The sequence below is a fragment of the Coturnix japonica genome, chromosome 1, assembly GCF_001577835.2.
Source record: "Coturnix japonica isolate 7356 chromosome 1, Coturnix japonica 2.1, whole genome shotgun sequence".
Classification (NCBI taxonomy): domain Eukaryota; kingdom Metazoa; phylum Chordata; class Aves; order Galliformes; family Phasianidae; genus Coturnix; species Coturnix japonica.
Window position 1 is genome coordinate 69,172,132 of NC_029516.1, and position 24,008 is coordinate 69,196,139.

The 24,008-nt window shown below is 41.9% G+C and overlaps 3 protein-coding genes across 3 annotated transcripts in view; 1 reads left to right on the top strand and 2 right to left on the bottom strand.

Annotated features, from left to right (window-relative positions):
* Positions 1-1,060: 1,060 nt before the first annotated feature.
* Positions 1,061-7,359, bottom strand: CCDC58 (coiled-coil domain containing 58). The gene is made up of 5 exons (XM_015873541.2): positions 7,091-7,359; positions 6,406-6,531; positions 5,979-6,125; positions 3,230-3,289; positions 1,061-1,361 (listed from the first exon to the last, which is right to left on the bottom strand). The coding sequence occupies exons 1-5, from the start codon at positions 7,334-7,336 to the stop codon at positions 1,311-1,313; spliced, it is 630 nt and encodes a 209-aa protein (XP_015729027.1). The 5' UTR covers positions 7,337-7,359; the 3' UTR covers positions 1,061-1,310.
* Positions 7,255-12,491, top strand: FAM162A (family with sequence similarity 162 member A). The gene is made up of 5 exons (XM_015873508.1): positions 7,255-7,390; positions 8,079-8,204; positions 9,633-9,741; positions 10,559-10,667; positions 11,906-12,491. Exons 1-5 carry the CDS (start codon positions 7,375-7,377, stop codon positions 11,999-12,001), a joined length of 456 nt encoding a protein of 151 aa, XP_015728994.1. The 5' UTR covers positions 7,255-7,374; the 3' UTR covers positions 12,002-12,491.
* Positions 12,492-13,491: 1,000 nt separating this feature from the next.
* Positions 13,492-24,008, bottom strand: part of KPNA1 (karyopherin subunit alpha 1) — a 42,500-nt gene continuing 31,983 nt past the window's right edge. The window contains exons 12-14 of the mRNA XM_015873477.2: positions 18,718-18,845; positions 17,758-17,936; positions 13,492-16,812 (exon numbers count right to left, since the gene is read on the bottom strand). Of these exons, the coding sequence (XP_015728963.1) occupies positions 16,625-16,812; positions 17,758-17,936; positions 18,718-18,845 (495 nt within the window). The 3' untranslated portion in view covers positions 13,492-16,624. The remainder of the gene's footprint in view (positions 16,813-17,757; positions 17,937-18,717; positions 18,846-24,008) is intronic.

The window sequence follows — 24,008 nt, forward strand, 5'->3', positions numbered from 1 at the left end:
AGAAGGTTTCTTGGGTTTCAGAAGTTTTTCCACATAAAGGCTTATTCAAATCTACTTTCTTGGCTCTGTATTTAAATGAATGGTTACAGTAGAACAGCAATTAATTCTTCAGAGGAATTGATGCCACCTCCATACACACTGGCAGTAGTTCACATTGTACAAGTGGCTTAAATGAACTGCAGTTCTAAATTGAGACTCTGAAGAGAACAAAGCTTTCAGGACCTTACATTAAGACCCAGTATTAGAGGAATCCAAACCATTTGCTCTCACTATCTGATCAGTGGAGCACCTCCCGTGGAAATTAAGTTACCAGCAACTTGGCCCACAGTCCTGAGCAGCACTTGGTTTCTACCTGCAAAGCTTTTAAGGACACAAGAGTTCACAGCCATTTTAGTGGCATAACTGAATTCCAAAGTGTTTGCAAGATGGAATCTGCATTTTATGGCTTTGTTCAATGGTAGTTCAAGCCCTACTACTAGTCTGTAACAGAAGAGCTGCTAACCAAGTGGACCTTGTTATCTGACAGACAGACATCCAAACACAGTAAAAACTAGATGTATGATTACAGCAATTTCATTTTCCTTACATTTACCCTGTTTTACATGATGTTTCCACTGCTGCCTCACCACACGGGTGTTGCATTTAAAGCTTTCTAAACACAACACTGTGACCAGCTTCAGCAGCATCAGGCACATGCTGCCATTCCCTCCACTCAGATACAGCTCACCTAAATAACTAATTTTAAGGGCTCCTAAGAATGGATGGAATACAGACACTGAAGAGTTAACCGTCAGCTTCCTGGATGCTGTTCAAACATGTACCTTCAGCTCCAACACAAAGCGCTTTCAATCAACACTAAGATCTTTGTTAAAAGCAAAATCCAGACCTTTGTAACAAAGACCACGCAGGCTCACTGATCATTTACCACGCGCTGGTTCTAGGAGAACCCCATCCTCCCTGTTCTGAGCTGGGATTTTGTTCCTTCCTTTGTTGCTTGTTCTCATTACTCTGCCTTCCCCTCTACAACATCTGCAGCCTGAGTAGTTCAAGAAAGATGCCATTTTTGCATTCCATTTGAAAATTATTTTAATACTATAAAACTCATTTGTTCACATATTTTGTACAAAAGAGGAGTTGTTTTCTCTTAATTACAGGAGAATTATTTAAACCTTGAGATTCCAGCTAGGTAGGTCCAAAATAAAGCAAGACTGGTTGTCCTGGTTCTGCAAGGTCCAAGTATGGCTCGCCCAATGTCTCTTTCCAGTTTGGATCTCATGATTGTGGACCACCTTGATGGAAAGTACTTCACATCATTGACTCTTCGGAGGCTTGTAATGAATTCGGCAACGCTCATTAAATACCTGAAACACCAAAACAGAAGAGCAAAAGCAAATCAGGCTTTGTCAGAGTCTTCAGACTTCTGTTAACTGCTTCCTTGTGCCACACCCAGCTCAAGGCACCCAGTGTTATGGTATCAATGAATGGCACTTACCAGCACATCCGTCTCCATTTGCTTTCTCTCCTGGCTTTACTAAATCCAAAGTGCACATCTCAGTGCTGGGGAACTGCACAGCACTAACATACTCCCCCTCAGATAAGGCGCTTATCATCCTTGCGCTCTGTCTACATCAAATACACTGAACTTTCTGGCTCATTGGTTGGTAGGAGAAGTTTTGTTATTGTTTTAAAGAAGGAGAGAAATGATCAGTGACAAGATCCTGACCAGCTGCGTTCTGTGAAGTTCACTGCGACATTTCAATCTGGGCACTAGATTCTTCTCTTTCCTGAGCAAATGCATTGTACTTGGTGGCAAAAGCTAAAAAGAGGTGCAAGTGCTCTTGGAAGCCATGCCCATAGTTTCTGTTATTTGGCTGCAGGTGCTGCTTCTGCCAGCATTCCATGCAATGAACACGCTGCTCTCACCCTACTTACCCTTGTCACCTTCTCTGGGTAGAATTTGGAGCATGGAACTAGAGACTGAAGATCACTTAATTGAGCTCGAGCTGCAGAGCTCAGCAAGCAGTCTGCTTACCCTAACAAGGGCCAGTAAGCACGACTATGTCAAGTACAGCAGTCTAAATCAAAAGCAAAACACGTAGGCCCAAAAAGTTGTCAGTGCTGTTATCAAGGAATTTAATTATTTACACTTTTAGCACCAAACTTTGACCAGGGCATGTCCTGAGAAGTGGCACGAGCACCACCTAGCACCAAACCAAGGCAACAGCAATTACTAAGCCACTGGCAGCAACTCTGAAGCCCATGGAAGATCAATCCATAAGGTACTTTTTCAGCCTTAGAGGGAGGTGACAGTAGAGTTGGAAATAAAACCCAGGCAGACATTTCTCTCTAAGTCCTTCACTAAACACTTGCAAACTAAAACCTCTCTGCACCATGTGAGTACCTCACTGCTTCTCAACTAAACATTCCCAGCTCCCAGGAAAAGTCAGGCACTTCTGTCACTAACACAAGCTTAATGTAGCTACAGGAAATCAGTGGTACTAGTGCTAAGTCCGCCCCCTTTTAAAGTAAAATCAACAGTGCTGCTCCAATGAAATGTTTGCCACTGGTGTTGTTAAAGTTATGGTATTTCTTAGTCATATTCAAGCTAGCTCAAAATTAATTAAGCTTAAGGGCATGACTAATTAATTAAGGGCATTATAAGCTTTTCCAAACAGTACAGAGACTGAGTGGGAAAACATGTAAACATTCATTTAGCCTCCATCAGGCTCTATTATGGTGATGACCTCCAAGAACACAGAAGACATTAAGTTTATTCCATTTACCCTGATGAAACAAACCTAGGTCTCAAATTCTAAAGCTGAGATTAAGAAAGGAGTAAAGCATCTGGAGCCATAGATCCAGAAGGCGACACCAGAAAGCAACAGCAGGACTGCCCTGCACACTGGGATCATCCATCCAGGCCTGCAGAACAGACATGCTTACCAAGTCCCTAGCCACTGAGTAGGGCTGAGAAGGGGATCTATGTGGGGAGCATTCTACAGTCCTTCTTCCCTACTAGATCAGCCTCATTTCTTTCCTTAACAGTGCCTCTGAAAAGCCCTGAAATCTGACTGAAAGCCCTGAAATGACTGACCTGAAACACTTGCCCAAGCACTGCCCACACTGTTCCTAGTTAACCTGCCTCATAAGCATTTGTCCCACAGCTCTAGGGCAGGACAGCACAAACCCATGGCACAGAGCTACATTGCTTTCTAAAATGATGAATTACCTTCCAGCTTCTGTCATTTACCACTTCTTCAACATTCAGCTCCGACTGCATCAATTTCAACTGTAAAAAAATAACAGACAAACAAAGAGGTTATTGTCAAGATGTTCCTTGCAGCCATCAGTACTCGCTACCTCTGCAACTTCTGTGAGAAAAACCCAGTACCAGGTGCAAACTGAACTTAATCATCCTGAAAGCCTGGTCCTTCCATTCAGCCAATATTTTGGGCAGGTTAAGGAAGTCTGCAAGGGGCACAAGTTACTACTGGTTATTAATTCAGTCTTAAATATCTCCTGTCAGGATTTGATAGAATGAACTGATCAGCCTTAATGTTTCCACAGACAAATATTACTTGTGGTTGAATAGCACTCAGCACCAGGGATAGCAGTGCTGTGCTTAGCTTTGTAGCCTTGAGTTCTCAGTCTTCCACTCACATATTACTGGAGTCAAACAAGATAGTTAGCAACAGAATTAGGGGAAAATCATAGATTTCTGATTTAGAATTAAGATCAAGAAGGTATAATTTTATAGGAAGTCCCCCAGTTTGTATCACTAGCAGTATGAGAGAAGCACAAATAATAAAGAGTAAAATAGATCTGTATTGAAAGCAAATAAAAATGTATTTGAAAGGCATAGTCTTAAAATAGGAAATGCGCTGTCAAGAGAAATTACCTAAAAAACAGAACCAACAACAAAACTGAACTCCTGGAGAAGGAAAGGAAAAAGGGAGGGGGTGGGGGGGGAAGTGTAAATTTGAGGTCACTTGACTGAAGGATTTCTGAGATGTTCACCAATTATGGATGATAACCTGTAGTTATTAAACATCACTGCAACCTTCTCGTTGGTTTTAGTGATAAGCTCAGAAACAAAGTGATTTAAAGAACTGACTGCAAACAAAACTTGCAGAAAATTCTAAGCTATCATACTAGCTTTCCCAAAGTATCACTGAATCAATCAATTCAAGACCTCCAAGATCACCCAGTCCAACCATCCACCTATCACCAACATTTCCCCACTAAACTACGGCCCTTAGTACAACAGCTACGTGTTCCTTGAACACCTCCAAGGATGGTGACTCAACCACCTTCCTGGACAGCCCATTCCAGTGCCTGACCACTCTTTGGGAGGAATTTCTCCTAGCACCCAAGCTGAGCATCCCCTAGCACAACTTGAGGCCATTCCTTCTCATTCTGTCGCTAGTCACGTGGGGGAAGAGGCTGAGCCCCACCTCACTACAACCTCCTCTCAGGTAGCTGTGGAGAGCTTCTCTCTCCACTGAGGCTCCTCTTCTCCAGACTAAAAAGTCCCAGTTCCCTCAGCCTCTCTTCTTAAGACCTGTGTTCCAGATCCTTCACCAGTTTCATTGTCCTTCCCTGGACATGCTCCAGAGACTCAATGTCTCTCTCATAGCGAGGGAGCCAAAACAGAACATCGTACTCAAGGTGCAGCCTCACTAGAGCTGAGTACAGAAGTAATGGGTGGATGCTCATTTTAAGTTCTGAAAGTTAAGACTTTAAGGGCAAAACCACTTGCCTGACACTTGGTTCTTCAAATATGAGTTGGCATCAGAGCACTTCTCCAAAAGCGAATGTCAAATAGTTCATTCAACGCCTGGAAATATCAAACGATGGACACTCACCCCTTGAGTTCCAGTCATCCCTCCAGGAAGTTCAAATGCATATCACTGCTCTGGAAAGAAATGCTCTTTCAAACCTCTGCTATGCCATCTAGCTCACCTCTGGTGAAGAACACCTTTCATCCAGAGGCTACGAGGCTGGGGCTCTGCACATTACAATCCCTTGTGCAAATCCAGAAGTCCCTCTCACACAAGCTAAACTAAATACTAACAACAACAACAACAAAAATTGCTTAACTGGAATTCAAAGCTTCCTGGCAGCTCCTCAAAGTGGACAGGAACCTTGATTAATACAACGAATAAGATGCTTCTCAGGCTAATGGTGAAGAAGGATGGCTTTAAGGCAGCACAGCTGTATGGTACAAGAGATAAATGTAAAGAACACTTCATTATCTTCTAGTGATCGTACCTCGGCACCTACAGCCACCATCTGCAGTCGCACTATTTTTCACAAGAACTCAAAAAGGCAAAAGAAACCTCCAGACATGTTGAAGAGAGTAAATAGTTACGTCCTTCTAAGAGACGTTTGTCAGCAAAGTTTAAAGTACATCTCGGTAGTGGAATTTCAGAAGACGTGCCATATACAGGATAAAAGCAGTTCTGTTCTGTTCTTATGGTTCTCACAAATCCAGCCGATAAGAACAGAGGCAACACTGCCTGAGTTCCACTGCCTAAACTGGGGTTGTTCAGCCTGGTGAAGGGTGGCCTTTCAGTATCTAAAGGGGGCTATAAGAAAGAAGGGAACAGACTCTTCAGCAGCATCTGTTGTAGCAGGACAAGAGGAAATGATTTCAAACTACAAGAGGGCAGACTTAGACTGGATACAAGGAAAATCTTTTTTTGCAATGAGTGATAAAGCACTACAACAGGTTGTCCAGAGATGCCCCGACCCCGGAGACACTGGAAATCAGGGTGGACATCGCCCTGACTGAGTTGTAGATATCTCTGTTCATTGCAGGTGATTTGGACTAGATGGCCTTTTAAAGATCCCTTCCAACACAAAAAATTGCATTCTGTGAAGTCAGCATCCCCTTCAGGTTCTCTCCACCAAGGAGATCTTTCCATACTGGAAGACAACCCCCATCTAAGTGACCTCTCAAGATCTCCACCACTCACCTTTGTCTGCTCTTTCCTGAGTTGCTTTAATAACGCTACATCATCCTGTGCCTTTTCCCTCTCTTCTCTGAGAGTTTTCACTACACTGGAAGTCTGAGCAATGCAGTTTTTGATGATTCTCTCTCGGCTGGTGTGAGCTTCCATCAGCTAAGTGGGAAGAGGGAAAGTCACAAGTAGGTCAGACATCAAATTAAAGAAACTTTATTGAATCAAAGTATTGTTGTGCCTACAGAACTCCCTTTGTCTCCATAATCCATATGTTAGAAGCAACACTGCTTTAAGCAGTAGGTACTAACTTGGTCTGATGGTAAAAGTTAAAGATACGCATGCAGATGACATACAAGCAAGTATTTTTGAGCACTTTAGTGGGCACCACGCACTGGAAAATCTCCATAGGTGAGCAGAAGTTAAAGGAACAGACACTTACGGACTCATAGAGCTCTTTACATGTCTGGCTGGCGTCAACTTTCCCTACAAAGGAGGCTGTAGGAATTGTAGTGTTTAATTCATGGACGATTCTGTCATCGATCGTCCTCATCACCCTGAGCAACTCCTGCATTAAATAAAAACAAATTTCAAAAACAAACTGTTTTACCCAAGAGAATTGTCCTGCAGAGCCCACAGAATCACAGAATGACCTGGGTTGGAAGGGACCTCAAGGATCAGGAAGGCTGCAGCCCCAACCTGCTCCATGTGGAAGCAGCAGGCCTCTAGGAGGACTCATAGTATTGAGAGCAGCGCCCACAGACCGAGCTGAGCCACCACACTTGGAGCAGCCCACGGGCTCCCACACGCAGCCTTACTCCATGAAGCTGTGCAGCCCGGTCACGTTTAGCTACGAGCCCTATGGCACAGGCTCTCCCGGCGGGCAGGGCAGCGCTGGGGCAGCTCATCCTGCTCCCGGCTGCGAGGCAGGGAAGGCCGGAGCCCCCATGTGCACGGTGAGGGTGCTACCGAAGGGCGGGCGGGCGGACGGGACAAGGAAGGGGGGCCCCGAGGGCACAGCGGCCGGGCGGTCTCGCAGTACCGCAGCTCACAGCAGCCCGCAGCCCCGCACAGCGCCCCGGGCTCGGCCCCGCCGCCCCGCAGCGCGATCCCGTCAGCGGCGCTACCTGGAACTCAGCGAAGTCCTCGCAGCTCACCCCGCTGCTGGGCGCCGCCATACTGGAAAGGCCGAGGGCGAAGCGGCGGCCAATCGGGGGGGAAAGGCGGGGCCAAGCGGGGCCGGGCGGGCCCTGCCTGGGGTTGGAGTGGGGCTGGAGCTGCCGGAGGTCGCCGTCGAGCCGCGGGGAGAACGGGCCTCCCGCCGCCCCCCTCCAATCGCCGGGCCGGGGCGGAGCGCTGCGGAGCGGTGACATTGAGGGGAGCTGTGCAGGGCTGGGCCGAGAGCGGCGGCATGTGGGGCCGAGCGGGTGAGTGGTGGGGAGCCGAGCTGCCAGGGCTGAGTGGGTGTCTGTCCGTCCGTCCTCCCTTTGGGCCGGGGGACGCGTAATGTGGAGCTCGGAGCCTCCGAGGGGTCCTGGACCCGGCGCGGCCCCGCAGCACGGGAGGTGAGGGGCCTCCGGGCTGAGACACAGACGGGAAAGGAACGGGCTGCAGTGCCTCGTTGTTGCTGATCATCTGAAGACCTTGAACGCTGCTTGAATTTATTTCAAGTACCCTTAAGGGCAATTTATTTTAAGTACCCTTTTATCTTCCAGTTTTTTGTTTTGTTTTGCTTTCTCGCCTGTGTCCGAGTAGATAGGTTCCTTGACGTGATGTTATGTCTTCTGCAGGAGAACCCGCTCGTGGGCTGTGATCGCTCACTCTTGTTACTCTATATATGCTTAAACTCGAGTGATATATTTTAGGATTTGTAAAATTGACTTTAATTTCTTTATTAGATTCGGATGGTTCGTGCAGTCATCTTTATTAGATTTCACGGATTATTATATCTGTAGTTTCTTTCATAGCAGTAGATTTGTACCTACTGTTCTTGTTTTCTCTTGGGGCTGTGCGGGGGGGGGGGGGGGAACAACCTCCTACCTAAAAGCCAACCTCCTCACTGCTTCACCTTCTGAGTTAGACCTACCCGTTGTGTTTCCTCTGCTTGCTCTTCAGAGAAGGCTGTGAAGCTGCTGGAAAGAAACATTCCCTGCTTTCTGAGGATGAGTCGGGGAGTGGGGCCGAAGGTGAGCAGGAGGCTCTGCAGCAAGCCCCAGGAGGAAAGTCCAGTTCAGCCAAGAGGTGAGCTTGTGATAAAGGCCATGCTACGTTTCTTGCTGTTTCTTGTTACTGGTCCCCTCCTTGAGTTGTTGACGCTGGATCAAAGGAGTGTACAGGTGTGAAGCAATGAAAAACCCCTCATCTGTACCGGGGTAAGATCAAGAATCTCTTTAACATCGTTATGTCTCCAGTAATGGATAATAAAGGGGGTGACCCTTGTGTTTTTGTAGGGACTAAAAGGAATGGTGATGCATAGCAAGGATCTGAGGGGGAGTGTTCCCTACGCTGCTTCCCAGAGACAGAGTCTTGGTGTTTAATGGTCCTTGTTGGATTTTTGTTCTGTAAATTTGTGAAGTATTCTGAGGTTGAAACTATTTTTAGCACCCACATCCTCTGGGAAGGGATTCTTCAGTTCAACAGCACTGTGAGAAAGTATCTACTCCTTATATTTGTTTTTGAATCTGTCATATGCTGTTTTTCCTCTGTTCTTCATTCAGTGCTCTCTCCAAAGCGGTGCCATTGTGGCCCACGTTCACAGCATCACTTACAGTGCTGGTGCCCTCTGTTGTGCCGGAGGGGAACTCAGTTGGTGCTTTTCCAAGTTGATGGGTTTTGGTGTCATACAGTGTTTGTTCTATGGCAGCTGCTCCACACCTGTGATCGCCCTTAGGAAATTTGACTGTTTTTGAGACAAAGGCCCACTGTTTCACACGCTTTTCAGAGTTGTGTTTTTGTACAGTGACATAATAACTCTTTTGTGTTGCTCTCTGTTCCTTTCCTTATCTGAAAGATGGTCAGGCAGTGGAATGGGCTGCCCAGGGAGGTGGTGGAGGCACCGACCCTGGAGATGTTCAAGGAACGTTTGGATGTTGTGTTGAGGGCCATGGTTCAGTGAGAGCTATTGGCGATGGGTGGATGGTTGGACTGGGTGATCTTGTAGGTCTTTTCCAACCTTGGTGATTCTGTGATTTTGAGCATTTTGTTTATGGAGGTTGAAAGCCTGAGATGAAAATTAAGGATCTGGTCTTTGCTTATGATCACCTGGTTGTTTAGACAAATACCTACAAATAAAACATTCCTGACTCCCCGGAAAGCTTAAAATTCTTTGATGCTACGGAACAGGATGTTGGCTTTTCTATAGCAGTTCCATTTGTTTTCTTTCAACTAACGCAAAAGTAGTAGGAAGGCTCTAATGTCACAGTTTAGGAAGCTTAGATGCAAATTTAGAGCTGCAGAAGAGAGATTGTGAACGAGATTTGGCTTTCCCATCTAATCAACCCTCAGTTTAATCCATGTTCAGAGGTTTATTAATCTGACCATGCGATAACCTTTTTGTTCTGTAACCAACGCTAGGAATTGTACATAAAATTCTGCATTACTCAATCTAACCAGTTAGGGATTCAGCTTTTCTGATTGTCTTTTTTGGCCGGTTGGCTGCTTTTATTGTAGGTCGGCCTGTTTTGCGGGTGCCTGGACACAAGCCTACAGAGTGGGAGAAGAAATGTTTGCTGTGGGCAGGTCATTTCAAGAAGCCAGAGGATATACCGGAGGTCGTCTCGTAAGTGCCAGTTTCAAAGCTGAGAAAGTGCCATTGCCTGCACAGGAATAAGTTATCTGAATGCAAATCCAAAATACCTTTTCTGAAGGAAAATGGGTTTCTACAGCTGCTGTAATTGTATCATCTTGTAGATGAGGTTACGTGACCTGGAGAATTCTGGATTGCTGAGCTGATTTAGATGTAAATCATTTAGATTTTTCCTGAAGGGATGACCAGTGTCTGTCAGTTGTTTCATTAGTAAGACATCACGTCCATTAATTTTTATTCATCCAATCAAAAAAGATCTTTGCAAATACTAGCATGAGCTTTTTCTTCAGCTCAGTACTCTGCAATGGTGATCAAACCACTCTTGTACTCCCCTCCAAAGGAAAGACCAAAAGCTTTTCAGTTTTTATGTCCTACATGACTTACCATGTCAAACCATCCTCACGTCATGGGTTAAAACATGATGCAGGATTCCACATTCAGTCATGTTAGTGTAAAGTGTTAGTATCCCAGTCCTGTTAATTCCATTATCTATGTTAGTCTTTGGATATAATTATTTTGTGCCATAATGTTGATGCTTTTCAATTCACCTATAATTTCATAGTATGCTAAATTTAATCAGTGAGCATATTAGACTTCCTTAAGAAGGGAATCATCCACTCTAAGTTCTGCAAGAAGAGTTAAATATATAGGAGCAGGTCGATGGTTAGTATGGAAAGGATGTGTTACACTTCATTGGTCCTTCTCATAATACAAACTTTCCATTTCCTGTAATTAAGATTTGGTAGAATGATCTTCCAGTAACGAGTCTGTTCTTTTATTACTTCTTGAGGCTTGACGCAATCCGAGCAGCACAGACCACACTGCGGGTGAAGTTCAGCTACGTAATGATCGCCTTGACAATAGTGGGGTGCATAGTGATGGTGATCAGAGGGAAGCAGGTAAGTGTAAATTTTTGGCTGGTGAGTACAAACGCATCTTAACATAAATTCCTCAGTTCCTCCTTTGGATTCTTAGAGCTGTTTGTCCTTCCAGTTCCCCAGAAAGTAATGCTCACTGATTAATTCCCAGGCCAGAAAAGGGTGATATCACTGTTAGACTGTATGTACTAAAGCAGTCTTTTTCTCCCATGGCCTTCCCACCCCAGCAAAATACTTAATCTTATCTTGCGCTGCTTTAACTCCTCAGTTTTGCTGACAGGCTGCAAGAGTTTGAAAGGAAAAGTAGTTTTCTGTTGTTAATCTGGTAGATGGGTAAATGTTCCTTGGTCCAAAAGGATCCATGCAGTTAATCGCGTGGCAAACTATTACAAATCACTGTACCCCTCTATGCACTGCAACAGCAAATAGGAGCATTTCTTCACCCAGACTGAGAATTGTCAAAGTCTTTAAACAGTGGTGAGGTAGGGCAAGCACTAATTCTGTGCTCTTTAATTGCATTAGAAAAGTCTCCTTTTACTCTTAATAGTACATTTATTTTTTTTCAATTATTGTTTAATTGAAAAAGCTGAATATTTAATAGGAAAGCCCCCAAGTGCTGTAGACACTGAGCAACCATCCTCTCTCTACTCCTAGGCTGCCTTTCCCTAAAGCCATTCTGCTGATTACAATGTTTCACTCTTCTTTCCGTTGACAACATTTTTAGGTAATGACTTTAAAACTGAGTCTCAATGCCAGCCCTGTAAATCATTGAAGTGCTAACACTTCTACTTGTCTGCATTCACTTCTCAAAATACAAAAGGATGCAGCACTGAGATGAATCAGTGGAAAGGTTTCTCCTTGGTGTCAGCAGAAGAAATCAAAGACTAACAATTCCCATAAGTTCTTCTCTCAGAGTATGAACACGAACACTGGAAAAGAGGACAACTCCTTTGGGACCTCAGTTTTCACAGCAGCTGTAGTCTATTATATTTAATTTTTTGTTTGCAGTACTTCTGAAGATGAGATTAGAACTAAATACTGACCATAAGCACAGAATACATCTGCTTGGGCTATTAACAGAAGGGCTTAACTTGTTCCCAGAGAAATGAGTTGAAACTAAAATTATCTGGATGCTCAATTTTAACCCTCTCTTTTCCAGTTATTGCCTTGGTGAGGATAGGCAAGATATCTTGTAAGCAATTCATCTGCGTGGTCCTTTAGGTGACGCTTTCTACTCATGCTTTGTCCTTATTTTGTAGGCAATAAAAAGGCACGAATCTCTTACAAGCATTAATTTGGAGAAGAAAGCTCAATGGAGGGAAGAAGCTTCTCAGAGCACATCTGCTAAACCTTAGAGGAGAAAAGGAAGAAGCCACGAATGGAGGAAGAATAGCTAAAGTCCCATTCAGCTCCTTTTCAGCGAGTTTCATGTATTTTGTGCTCAGTACTCGTGTTCAAGAATGAATGCATTATCCTGTAATCATTAAAAACAATGTTTCCTTCCTGGTACCTTTCCTCCAAACCCTTTCTCAATTCCTGTAACTTTATTTCATTCACTAACTGTATAACGACTCATTACTTCAGTTGTCCACTATCACTGACCACTCCAGCTCCCTTCAGGAAAAATATGTATTCGGTATTTACAGGCTCCCAGTTATTAGGCAAGTCCTTGACTTGAGAGTAATTGCACTACATTAACACTGTCAAAATGATTCAGAAGTCACTGGAAAGCTTGCTTACTTACTCTAGGTCCCAAATATTCTCGCCTAAGAAGAGGAGAGACAATGATAGTGAAATAGCATTCCACAGAAACAATGTGCTGTAAATAAGAACCATGTTTTCTGATGTAGTTGTGGGTTTGTTTTTTTTTTAACAATGGAGTTGGAGACCAGTATTTTTTCCTTCTTCCAGTTCCAGATTGGGGTCACTGTGGCTGTTCAGATGTATTTTCCAAGGACTGCCTGTTAACTGGTCCCCAGGGACTCCAGAAACAGAAGAGGCTTGTTTGACAGATGTAGTTTGTGAATATTTTGCTACCATGAGGCAGAGCAGGCTCACACGTATTTTCCATTCAGTTAATACCTAGAGGAAGTAATGCTTAATCCACTGCAGTAACGTGAATAGATCTTTCGTGACAGCTTTGGTTCCTTGTCACGCTACTAAGCATACAGGTGCCTGTGCTAACACTGAATAAAAGGAGCACAGCAACCTGAAATAATGCCTGGAGAAAAACCTGTGATTTGATTTATGCTTGGTGATGACAGAACCTAGAACTACGCATCTCTCAGAAGCATTCCACTTTCAATAAGCACTGCTGAATGCACTCTATCTAGCAGCAGGTATCATCTATTTCTGTATATAGATCTTGGAAAGCAACACACCAGAGCAGCAACATTGAACTGATGAGGTCATAGCTTTGGCCTATGCTGTTGTAACACTTCCTGATGATAAACAACATATTAATTAGTTAGAACAACATTTAATTTTCTCCCTCCCCTGTGCCTTAGTCTGAAACATCATTTACTTCTCATTCCAAGAAGTAAAATTACTAATCCTACACCGTGCACCTTTTAACTATACCTGTTCCAGATACGTCTCACTGTCTCATCCTTCTTTCAAGTGCTTACAGCAACACTGAGAAGGTTCCTGTAAAAAAGAGTTTCAATGAAGCTGAATATGAAGTTGATGTATTTTCCCCATTCTACTCACAGGTCTCTTGTTTATACCTATGAGAATTACGTTAGCCACCCAGAATCATGCCAGGCAATCAATGGTCGAGTGGTAACGTAAAAAGATCCTCACATTTTTTCAGAAGCACTTAATCTCCAAAACAGAGTCCTTGACATGTGGCCTGAATGTTATTTATTAGATGGGTATGTTACACCACGCATTTGCCTCTATCAAAATACAAACATTTGGATTGCCCTTGGTTTACCAGGTAGTTCTGATTAGTCTGTATCAGTAGGCTCTTCCTTTCATCATGCACAAGTCAATTCTCCCTTCCGTAACTCGTGTAATTTGCAGCCTTTGTTAGAAATCTCGTTTCTTTTCAAGTCGTTAGTAAGACTAAATAGAGCAAAGACAAGAACTGGTTGCTGGAAGATCCTGATGCAAATACATTCTATTGAGCACCGTTTCAAATCAAATTGAGACCTATGAGTTAGCCACATTTTAATCCATTTAATGTGTGCCACGTTGACTTCCGTATTGTTTTAGTTCTCAGTCAAAATATAACGCAGTACCAGTCAAATGCTTTACACAGTGTAAGTATATACAACAACAATATTACCTGTGTCAACCAAGCCTGTCACTTCAAATAAGCATACCAAGTTGAAAGATTGATACTTATCTGCTCTGAACTCACATATCCACTGCAAAAGTAACAAACACTGGCTAGGCTCCTTACACAGGAAGGCACACCATTCAGCTTAAATGGACTCAGTTTTAATTCGCTCATTTCGAGGCAATTGTCATTTTTCTCTTGGGGGCAGGGGAGGGAAACGCCAATGCACCACATTGTTTTCACTAGCCTGGAAGAGAAAACACTTATATATATAGATATATAGATATGTATATATATACACACATACGTGTGTGTGTGTATATATATATACACGTGTGTGTGTATATATGTATATATACACACAAGTGTATATATACACAGAATATACATATATGAATATACAGAATATATGCACACACACTTCGCTCAGATTTGTTTACAAAATATGTAGCATTTTTTTTATACCATCCAATAAGAGGTAAATGATTTTAAACAAATCTTATAGAAATGACATGTTATTGGAAATTTACACGTAAAAAAATCCAGCACAAAAAAATCCAAAAGCTAAAACAAGATTTTGCTACTAATCAGTGCTTCTATCACCCTTCAAGAAAAGAGAAACACAGTTATTTATGTGTGATGTAAAGGCAACATTGAGGGTTTCTTTCGTTTTTTAAATTAATCACCAAATTCAACCCCCTAAGATTACAAAGAATCAAAGTTCATTTACAGATCAAGTGCAGTAAACTAAATGTTCCTTCAGCACAAAGCAGCACTAGAAAATAACTGGGAGAGGGAAGGGGGAGGCCAACTGGCTTAGCTAGGGAGGCAGTAGGTGGCTTCTGCAGCAGCCACATGGGTCAGTCTCCATCCTGAAGCACAGACAGAACCAAAGATTGTATTTAAATAACGATGACACAGAGTTGATGTGTTCAGGCCTTCGCCTAGCTTCTTTCAGCACTTGGACAAGCGATTTATATATTCGTATTATCCTGTATACAGTGGGCTGGTTTTGCTTTTGCAGTGGCTTGTCACTGAGAGGAGTCGTAAGGAGGATCTTGCAGACAGTTCTGCCGCTAACATTTACCACAGGTACACGACGCTGCAGGTGTCAGAGGCGTTTTTGAAATGTTTACGCTGGACAAATGCGTGTTGTTACAAATGTTCCAAATGGCTTGAAAGAACACAGCCCATTGCTGGGGGGTGAGGGGGCAGATAGGCTGGAGAATCCATTGCCTGTACAGAAATGGAACTGCCACTTACAATCACATGGCATCTCCCCCTTTCTGAAGAGTTCGGTGTCGATGTCAGCTGAACTCAGTGAGAAGTGGCCGGCCTTTGCATCAGATGTCTGTGATCCAAGCAGACTGCAGAGCCAAGAACATGCTGCTAGCAAGGCAGTCTACAGCTGTGGGATGACAGCTGTCATGCAGTCAGCAATGCCTTATAGATGTCACCTGTAGGAACCAAGCATTCCATGCTAGCTCACCTGAAGTCCCATAAACAGCAGAAGGAATAATGAAATGAAAGGGCCAGGTGGATCTGGGTGTAATATTAACCATCCTTTGAGCATGGTGTCATTTTAGTTCTTAAATACGAGGCTTGAGCAGTAGGACTCTGTTGGGAGAGTTGGAAAGGAAGCTCTTGTCTTGTGAAAATGAAAAGGAGGTCTAACACTCCTTGTGCTAAGTTTTACAAATTAAGATTTTGTGTTCAGAAGGTAACATTTCAGAACTCAGTTCAAGTCAAGCTGTGTAAAAATGTAAAGAGGCAGATAGAAATTTTTCAGCCATAACTCTACTACTGAGGACCAGACTTCGTAGCACGCAGTCAGGAAGGGCTGGATTTTAAGGTAGGCCTGGCCGGATTATACTGTGCTGGCAAGCAAAATGAGGGTAGTTTCTCCATTCTAAAAGCTGTTTCAAAAAGTCATGTCTGGGGAGGTTGGTAGGAGTGACCTATTCACAGGTCCCTTTTTGTGGATGGAAAGACTGAGAAGGTATGCAGATCTCCACAACGGTCTGCAGTCCACATTGAGAGCTCAGTGTTGAGAAGGGGTAGGACCATGTGTGTTCAGTATTCTTAAGAGCCAGAAAACACACCCATTGGAGCTTGTTGTTGCAGGAGATAAAAGACTTATTCCATTATTTGTAATGACCTATATTCCAATAGCTCCAGCTGGCACATACAGCGAAGGAGATACATTCCATATGAAGATTTAACACATCTCACACAGCGATCCAAAGAGGCCTCCAGAGAAAAGTATGGGAAGTGAATTCAGCCACATTCTCAGAAAGTCTGAAAGTCTCCCTGGAACTGCAGGCACACACTGCAGTAAATACATGAGAAAGGCAGCCTTACCTTGGATGCCAGGAGTGCGGGGGGCTAGTGGAGGTGGGATACTTTTCTTGTAATAGGAGTAGGGAATATCTCAAAGTATAGAAATGTGCCTCAACCTCACGAAGATGACAGCGGAGAGGTTCAGATTCTAGAGAAGAAGTGTGATTCCGGCAACCCCTTGCCAAGAAGGGGGCATCCTGCCACAGAGAGCCAAAAGTTTTCCAGAGAATGTGCACAAGGCAAGCAAATGAGCGCAAACAGGGTTATGGAAAACACTGAGAGAATCACTCCACAGGTGGCTTGTGGCTCAACAACAGGATTGGCTAGGTAGAGGAGCACACAGCACGGAGGCACCTCAGAGCTGGAAGCCTTCCATGGGAGCCTCACACTGCTGGAAGATGTACTGCTGCTGGCTGAGATCCACCTGTGGGGCGATGCTACTATCTTCATCCTCTGTTCCAAAGTAGTGCTCAATCAGATCAAATGCCTTCTGATAAATCTCTTGATTCTCGTGGCTCTGGAGGAATTCAATCTTGTCGAGGCCTGCACGGAAAAGAAATACGCAAAAGTTACAGCTTGGTGAAGCATTACGACCAATGATCGTATTCAGTCTGTTTTAAACATCACATTCCATCAATCAAAGAAAGAGATCTGGACATTTTTGTGCCGTTAGGTGGCTAACTAATCACATATCTCCGTGGCCAGCTGTATCTGTGCCAAAAGAGTGTATGCATACACCAACAGGGAATTCGTGCTTTGCCTCTCTACTGTATAGACCTAGAAACAAGAGGGAACAACCTCTGAGTCTAAATGATCCAGAAGAGAAGGAATCTCATGGGTCCTTAAGTCTACCAATTTCAGCTGCTGTTAACAGAACGAATACTCAAATTCACCTGGAATCTGTCAGTCAGAATCTTCCAGAAACTTCAATTATTTTATTCCATAGAGACATTTAAAACTAACTGGTTTTTACTGTGCATCTGGCACACATACAACATATAACATAACTGAACTGACATGACATAGACACACCTTTATGGCCATACAAACTCAGGCCTTTTAACAAGAAAACTAACCTAAAAGAGGAGCAGTACCTCAGAATCTGGATGAAATGACTGCATTAAATACTGCAACCATAGCAAAACAAAGGCAAACCAGGAAGTTAATGCTGCTGGCAGAATTCTACAGGGCAGCAGAGTGGGAAAAGATAGGCCTGAAAACTGTGCAGCAGAACAGAGCTCCTGAAGTTTATCTGCTGTGGAGGGAACGTACTACAGGCTGAATGATACTCGGCATGAAAAAGACAGGAAAGACCACCTGCATCCACTGTCTCAAGCTACAAAAAAAGAAAGTAAATTATGAAGTACATCGGTAGATGAAAACTTATTAACAGTGATAAGGAAATCAATTCAATCTGGTCTACTGAAAGTCTAATGGATCCATGGTTATTGCTTTAAGACCTGCCATCCACAGATGTTTTGCTCATACCATATGCCTCCTCAATAAGAGCGCAGTAAGGATTAATGCCGGTGCCGCTGCGCTTGGATTCCTGCTCTCCAAGCCTCAAGATGTTCTCCAGCCCACTCAGTGCTACTTGCACTATCTTTGAATCCATTACGGTAAGGAGGTCGCAGAGTGGTTTGATGCATCCCAATTCTACTAAATATCTGAAAAACATTACAAACGATTAATCAGGTTCTGTGTGAAGTTACAGCAGATAATATTTAAGCATTTAGTGTGAAGGACTAAGCACCAAAACAGAAAAAAATATCAACTTAATCAGAGAAACAGAAAAACTACAGACAGCTATTTGTACCTTACTAATTCTGCTAAAGCATTGAAAATATCCTATACGTCATCTGCCTATTTTATTTATTTCTTTATGTATAATTTAATTTTCTAGATTATATTTATACAAATCTTACTTTACCTATAAGTTTTAAATGAATATTATTAATATGGACTATGATTGAAATGAAATATGATTTGTAACATTAAGTATTTACTACAAACAAAATTGCATGTAAGCGTAGTATATTAGTATAAGAAACAGAAAGAACAATGCACATGATGCCCTAGTCTCAGTGGCCTGGCAGTAGGTCTCTGAACTGTTCCTCTCCAGTCTGTTAACGTATTTTATTCCATTCAGAAATGACAGCTGTGAAATAAGTTTAAATTTTAATTTTTCCACATAAGAGAATTGGTTCAATTAATGAAATAAAATATTAAATTCCCACGTGATTTCTCTCTATACAGGCTCATTCACAACTCAATCCAAGAATGACATCTCTGTAGACAAATACTGGAGGTGCACAATTGTACACAGCGCCTGTCAGAACTGTACTGACTCCTTACAGAAAAGTTATCCAGCCTCTAGATTACTAATTTGGTTCCTTGAATAAGCACTTGTTCACCCAACTGCACTGAAATATCTGTATTGTTCCATACTTGATCTGTTCAGCAGAGCCTCCAGACGTTGCATTTGTGATTGCCCAAGCTGCTTCCTTCCTTGTTCGAAACTCGGCCGTTTGCAAAATATTTATAAGAGCTGGAAAGATATGAGCATCAATGACTGTCTGCAAAAAAGAAATGACACATCAGGGTTATAATTAGAATTAGAAACAAATTCCTTGTGCTGGCTCATTTCATGTCTATGCTCAGAACCGCACATTAAACAATGAAGCAAACTTCTCAATGGGCAAAAATCAGTTTATAGCTTTAAATTCAAAACTCAAATTATCACTGGGTTAAATGATTATTCCAAATTGAACAGATAAGGTGAAACTTCATATCAAATGGGCCACTTAATTATATTCTGACAGCAAGAGAACGCCATATTTCCCTTACTTTCCAGACAGTGAACCACTCAGCTATTAAGTCAGCAAACCACTAAGTCATTAGGACTCCCTAAACAGAAAAAAAGACTTCATACGCCTATAAGAGTATGACACTCTATTTTGACTTGATTAGACAACAGGACAAAGAGAGAATGTATTTTAAGAACTAAGAATTCCATAAAGCAACCGAATGGCAGCATGTTCCTTCCTGGTATAAAGACAAAGCTACAGATTGTTTGATAAAATGCTTAACTGCACAGCCTGTCAAACTCATACAAGTCAAATAAGTATTTAGCAGCTCAACATTCCTAGTAACTTCTGGAAAGGACATTCTGCAGTAAGAGCCAAATGAAACTACTTCAGTACTATACCCATGATAAAGATCTGAAACACTTTCCCAAGGATCAGTACAAGGATCACGAGCTTAGGGAACATTTTCAAACAACTCTTTTGTAAGCATATCATCACAGAACTGGTAACACCAAATTCAAAGCCAAAGAGATTCATTGCAAGGAGTTCCATACAGCAGAACACACTGCATCCAACATAAAGCTACGGACAGTTCTCCTTCTTTTACCCTTCCTGTTTATCTGGGCATCCATGCTGCATTAACTTGCAAATCCACAGGTGCACGAGTTTTATCAACAGTTCCATCAACAGTCTCCCTTTCATAGAATGCATGCTTCTGTAAAAGCAACCTATGGGCTCCATGTAAAAACAGTGTACCAGTTTGACAACCATCGCAAAACACAACTTAAAGGAGCTTGATAACAGAAAGCTCTTTTACATTTGCCTGTTTGCTAGCAATGAAAGGTTTCATATTTGTTTTAGGTTTGGAGGAAAAGGCCTTCTAAGAGTGAGAAGTTTGAACATAAATCCTTTTCCATTTTTTGCACTGATAAAGGTACTGAGAACTACAGTCTACACAACCCTGCTGCCAAACTCCAGCTTCTGCAAGTACAGTAATAGACACTAATAATGGAATGTAAGAAACCCCAAAGAAGGGTTTCATAACTCTCTCTCAGGTGTATCTCCTGGCTTCACTGATCAAAAAGCAACTTCCCTGGAGTCTACAATAGCATATTTTGAAGGAAATACTTAAAGAGCATAAGCTTCAGTGTGATGGAAAAAATAAAGTACTAAAAGTGCTTGCAGCATCTATTATTTCAAAGCCCATGTCTCAGCCTTTCCTACAGTGGTTATTCTTGAACTAGAATACACAAGGATTCCTAACTCTGACATTTTACATGGAAACAACGCTTATTCTAGAAGTAGGTCACACATTCCTCTCAAGTACATTTGTTTACATGATAACAGAGAAATACTGAAATACTGAAATAGATTTTCCTCTTGAAGAAAAGCACACCTCAGGCAGAGCAAAATCCTGAAGGAGTGCAGTAGGATAAGATCCTACAAGCAAAGATTTTAAAAGTGTTAAATCATTTTTTCCCTTCTTACCAGAGTCTGCGTCTGATATGGAAGTGTGCTGAAAACTGAAGTAATGTGGTGAATATAAAAAAAAGAGTTCAAGCTCAGTATATATTTTAAGTAAAATGAACTGTTAAGGGACTTCAGTAACGATGCCACTCATGTTTCTACAGCACCCTATAGCAATTCCCTCTACTTATCCCTTAGTCTGTGTAGTTGTTCTTCACAGAATCAAACTGACACTTTATGGTCTTCCTTAATGTCCATGACCTAAATCTCTCCTGAAGATGGATGCACACACAGTGAAACACTGAAGATTTATACTACAACTGGAATAAGGAATTCCATTTGAAATTGAGTTGTAATACTCAGCCCTTCAACAAAACTGGCCCTCACTTTGGAAGAGTTCTGTTGTGTCTTTTGTTTTTTCAAAGATGGCATTCCTGTACTGCAAACTTCCAATAACTGCTCACCTTAGAAACATTCCATCCATTTCATTCCTTCTAATCATCTTTCTTCACTTGATAATATTGTGTTTTAAGTTCTATTACATCTGAATCAGTGTCAAATCTAACTACTTTATAGCCAGTAAGGGAGCTACTCTTCAGCAGTCGTGTATTACAAGTCAGTACATGAACTAGACAACACTAACTGAATTTTCTCCTCTTCATTTGAGTTCCAATAAATCACATATGGTATGCAAAAATACACATATAGTATGCAAGTGTCTACCCATGATTCAGCACATGCATGTGAAAGCAAACAACTCTTACACTGTGACAGTGATTTCCTGCTCCTGCAAGCTGGGTCAGTAACTTAAGCAATTCAGAAATTGCAGTCAGCACTATATCTGGCAACTGTGAGCATAATCCTAGTCCTATATCCTCCTCCTTCAGGCTGGAAATTTCAGTTTGTAGGGGTTTCACGGTAATTTGTGATCCAGGAAACACTTGAGATCTCAGTTCTAACAGACTCTTATGTCGTTTACACAGCCAGTAAGCCCACACACTCCAAATTGTTTATAAAGTAAACTTCTAGATTGTTTACATAAGGCTGCTACCTGTTCTCAGGAAGAACCTGCAATATAATGAACATTACGGTGTTGAGGTGTCTGCAGCTTTGAGTCTCCTCTACAAGAAATACAGTAACATGAACTGCTGAGGTCTTCAGAGAGAATAAATGAATGAAAGGGATAGTCTAGCTCTGCTGCTATCCATATGGTACGATATATGGATTTACCATACACAAAAGCCTAAAGTAGACTGTTAATAAAACACAAATGTAATCATCTTTCATCTTTGAGTTTTGCTAGTCTCCAGACAAATATGACATTCTCAACAATACCATACCTTGTTCCTGACAAAAAGGCACAAAGATTTTAGACCACTGGTGCAAACTATGGCATGGAGCAACATATTTTATACTTAAATAACTTGATAGTCTGACACTGTAAACATTGTACGTTAACTACACTACTCCCTTTCCAAGGCCCCAGCCTTACCATGGCCTTTAAAGACAATTTCTAACACTTCTCAGCTTTCATCTTCACCATATCGGTAAAAATGCATTTCATTCAGTCTATAAAACAGACAGATAAGGTAGTATTTGCTACACTTCCCCACATCACATTTCAGCAAGGACAGGAAACTACAGGAATATATGGCACAGATCCAGATGCTACCATGCACAGCCACACTCCATGTTTCAAGTGTTCATGTCAGAATTCAAGGCACATAAGAAAAAGAAGTGATAAGTATTTTAACCTGTCAACAGGAAAGAACTCCTATGATGTCTTCACTGTCAGATACGGAAGATTGTACCTGGTGTACTGCCTTTCATAGCTTTTCAACAGCTTGCGAAGTTAGACAACATTTTCTGAGGCATCTGATAGCCTTTCATACCCTTCAGAAGGGTCGACAGTCAGGATTTAGCTTCAGTTGTGCAGTTCTCCTTCTGATTCCCCGGAAGATGTAGTTCCCCTTCTCCCTGACTGGGGAAGCTATCCACTGAAGTACAGCAAAGCTGTATACAAACTAGGAAATTAACAAACAAAAACTATACTTAGTGACAATCAAGACTGCATCAGGATATACACATCCAACCCAAACCTTAAAAGCACAGAAATAAAGAGGGGAAAGACTGTTGTACTCTATCACACTTTCCCATTGCCTAAACACTGTTCGATAACACACTCTGAAAGGCTTTCACTTCCACCTTTGGAGGAGAAAAAAAAACAAAAACAAAACCACAAGCCTCATGTGTTTTAAATATTAAATACAAACAAAGATCAGCACTTAATTCCAGACACTTCATGCATGTTAACTTATACTGCCTTAACACTAGAAAAAGTTTATTGTGTTTGAGTGCAAATCTAACAGTGAGAAATTTTCGTCTTATCTTTTAGAAATGGCAGTGAAAGCCTTTGGAGTGTGCTATCAAACAGCATTATAGACAGTATGAAAGTGGAAATGAATATAGAAGTCCTTCCCTCTAATTTTATATTTCTATACCTTAGAGTGGGTGGATGGAGGGTGTGTAATCCAATGCAATCTTAAACACTAATTATAGCTTTGTCTGTTAATACTGATTGTATAAAATATGTATTAGATTTACTAAAATATTTATCTTCTTGTTGATCAAAAGTGATTCTTAGACTGCAGTTTGAGCAGTACCCAAAGTTTCCAGAGGATTCTAACACACTGCTCTGGAGCAACAATCCACTCATAAGAATAGCTTGTAACTCACAACAATGTTGTTTACCATATATATCAGGTATTCAACTTTCAGGAAAAACTGAAATTACTCTCATTTGCTTTCTGGCTAAAGATTGCATGTGTTCAAAAGCTAGTTAATACAGTAGAAACTAGAACAGATCTGGCTACAGCCTGCCACCTGCAGTAGCAACTATCAAACAACTTGGAAGTACTGTGGTAGAAGAAAAAGAAGCTTAGTTTAGAGCTGCATCTAGTATTTCCTTCTATAAGGAAGGTCAGTTCTCAAGAAGTGATACTTCAATTCATGGCAACATGTAAAATTATCTTTAAAATTAATTTCTACAAAATAAAAAACAAAACAAAAAAAAACCCATATCAGATCGGTTCATCCATGCACTTATTTCAGTTACATGTTCTTCACAAACAGGAATTATCCCTTGTCCTCACAGCTACTGAAATCAGACAAGGATTCTACTCTTCATTTTAGCATAGGATCATCTTCAAGAATCTTTACCAAACAGTACATTCCAACTTCAAAAATCATTTAAGTGTTTCTCAGCTCAAGCATTTACAATGACTGACACTGAGTACGAGTTACCTGAAGGAATATCTCGGAGAAGGAATTTTGTGAGAATAGCAGACATAACAGCTCCAGATCTGATAGGAGGTTTCATTACACCTTAAACTTTACAAGACAAAATCTCCAGTCATATTAGACTTAAAAAGAGCCCTTCTAGAACATTTTTTACACACCTATGAT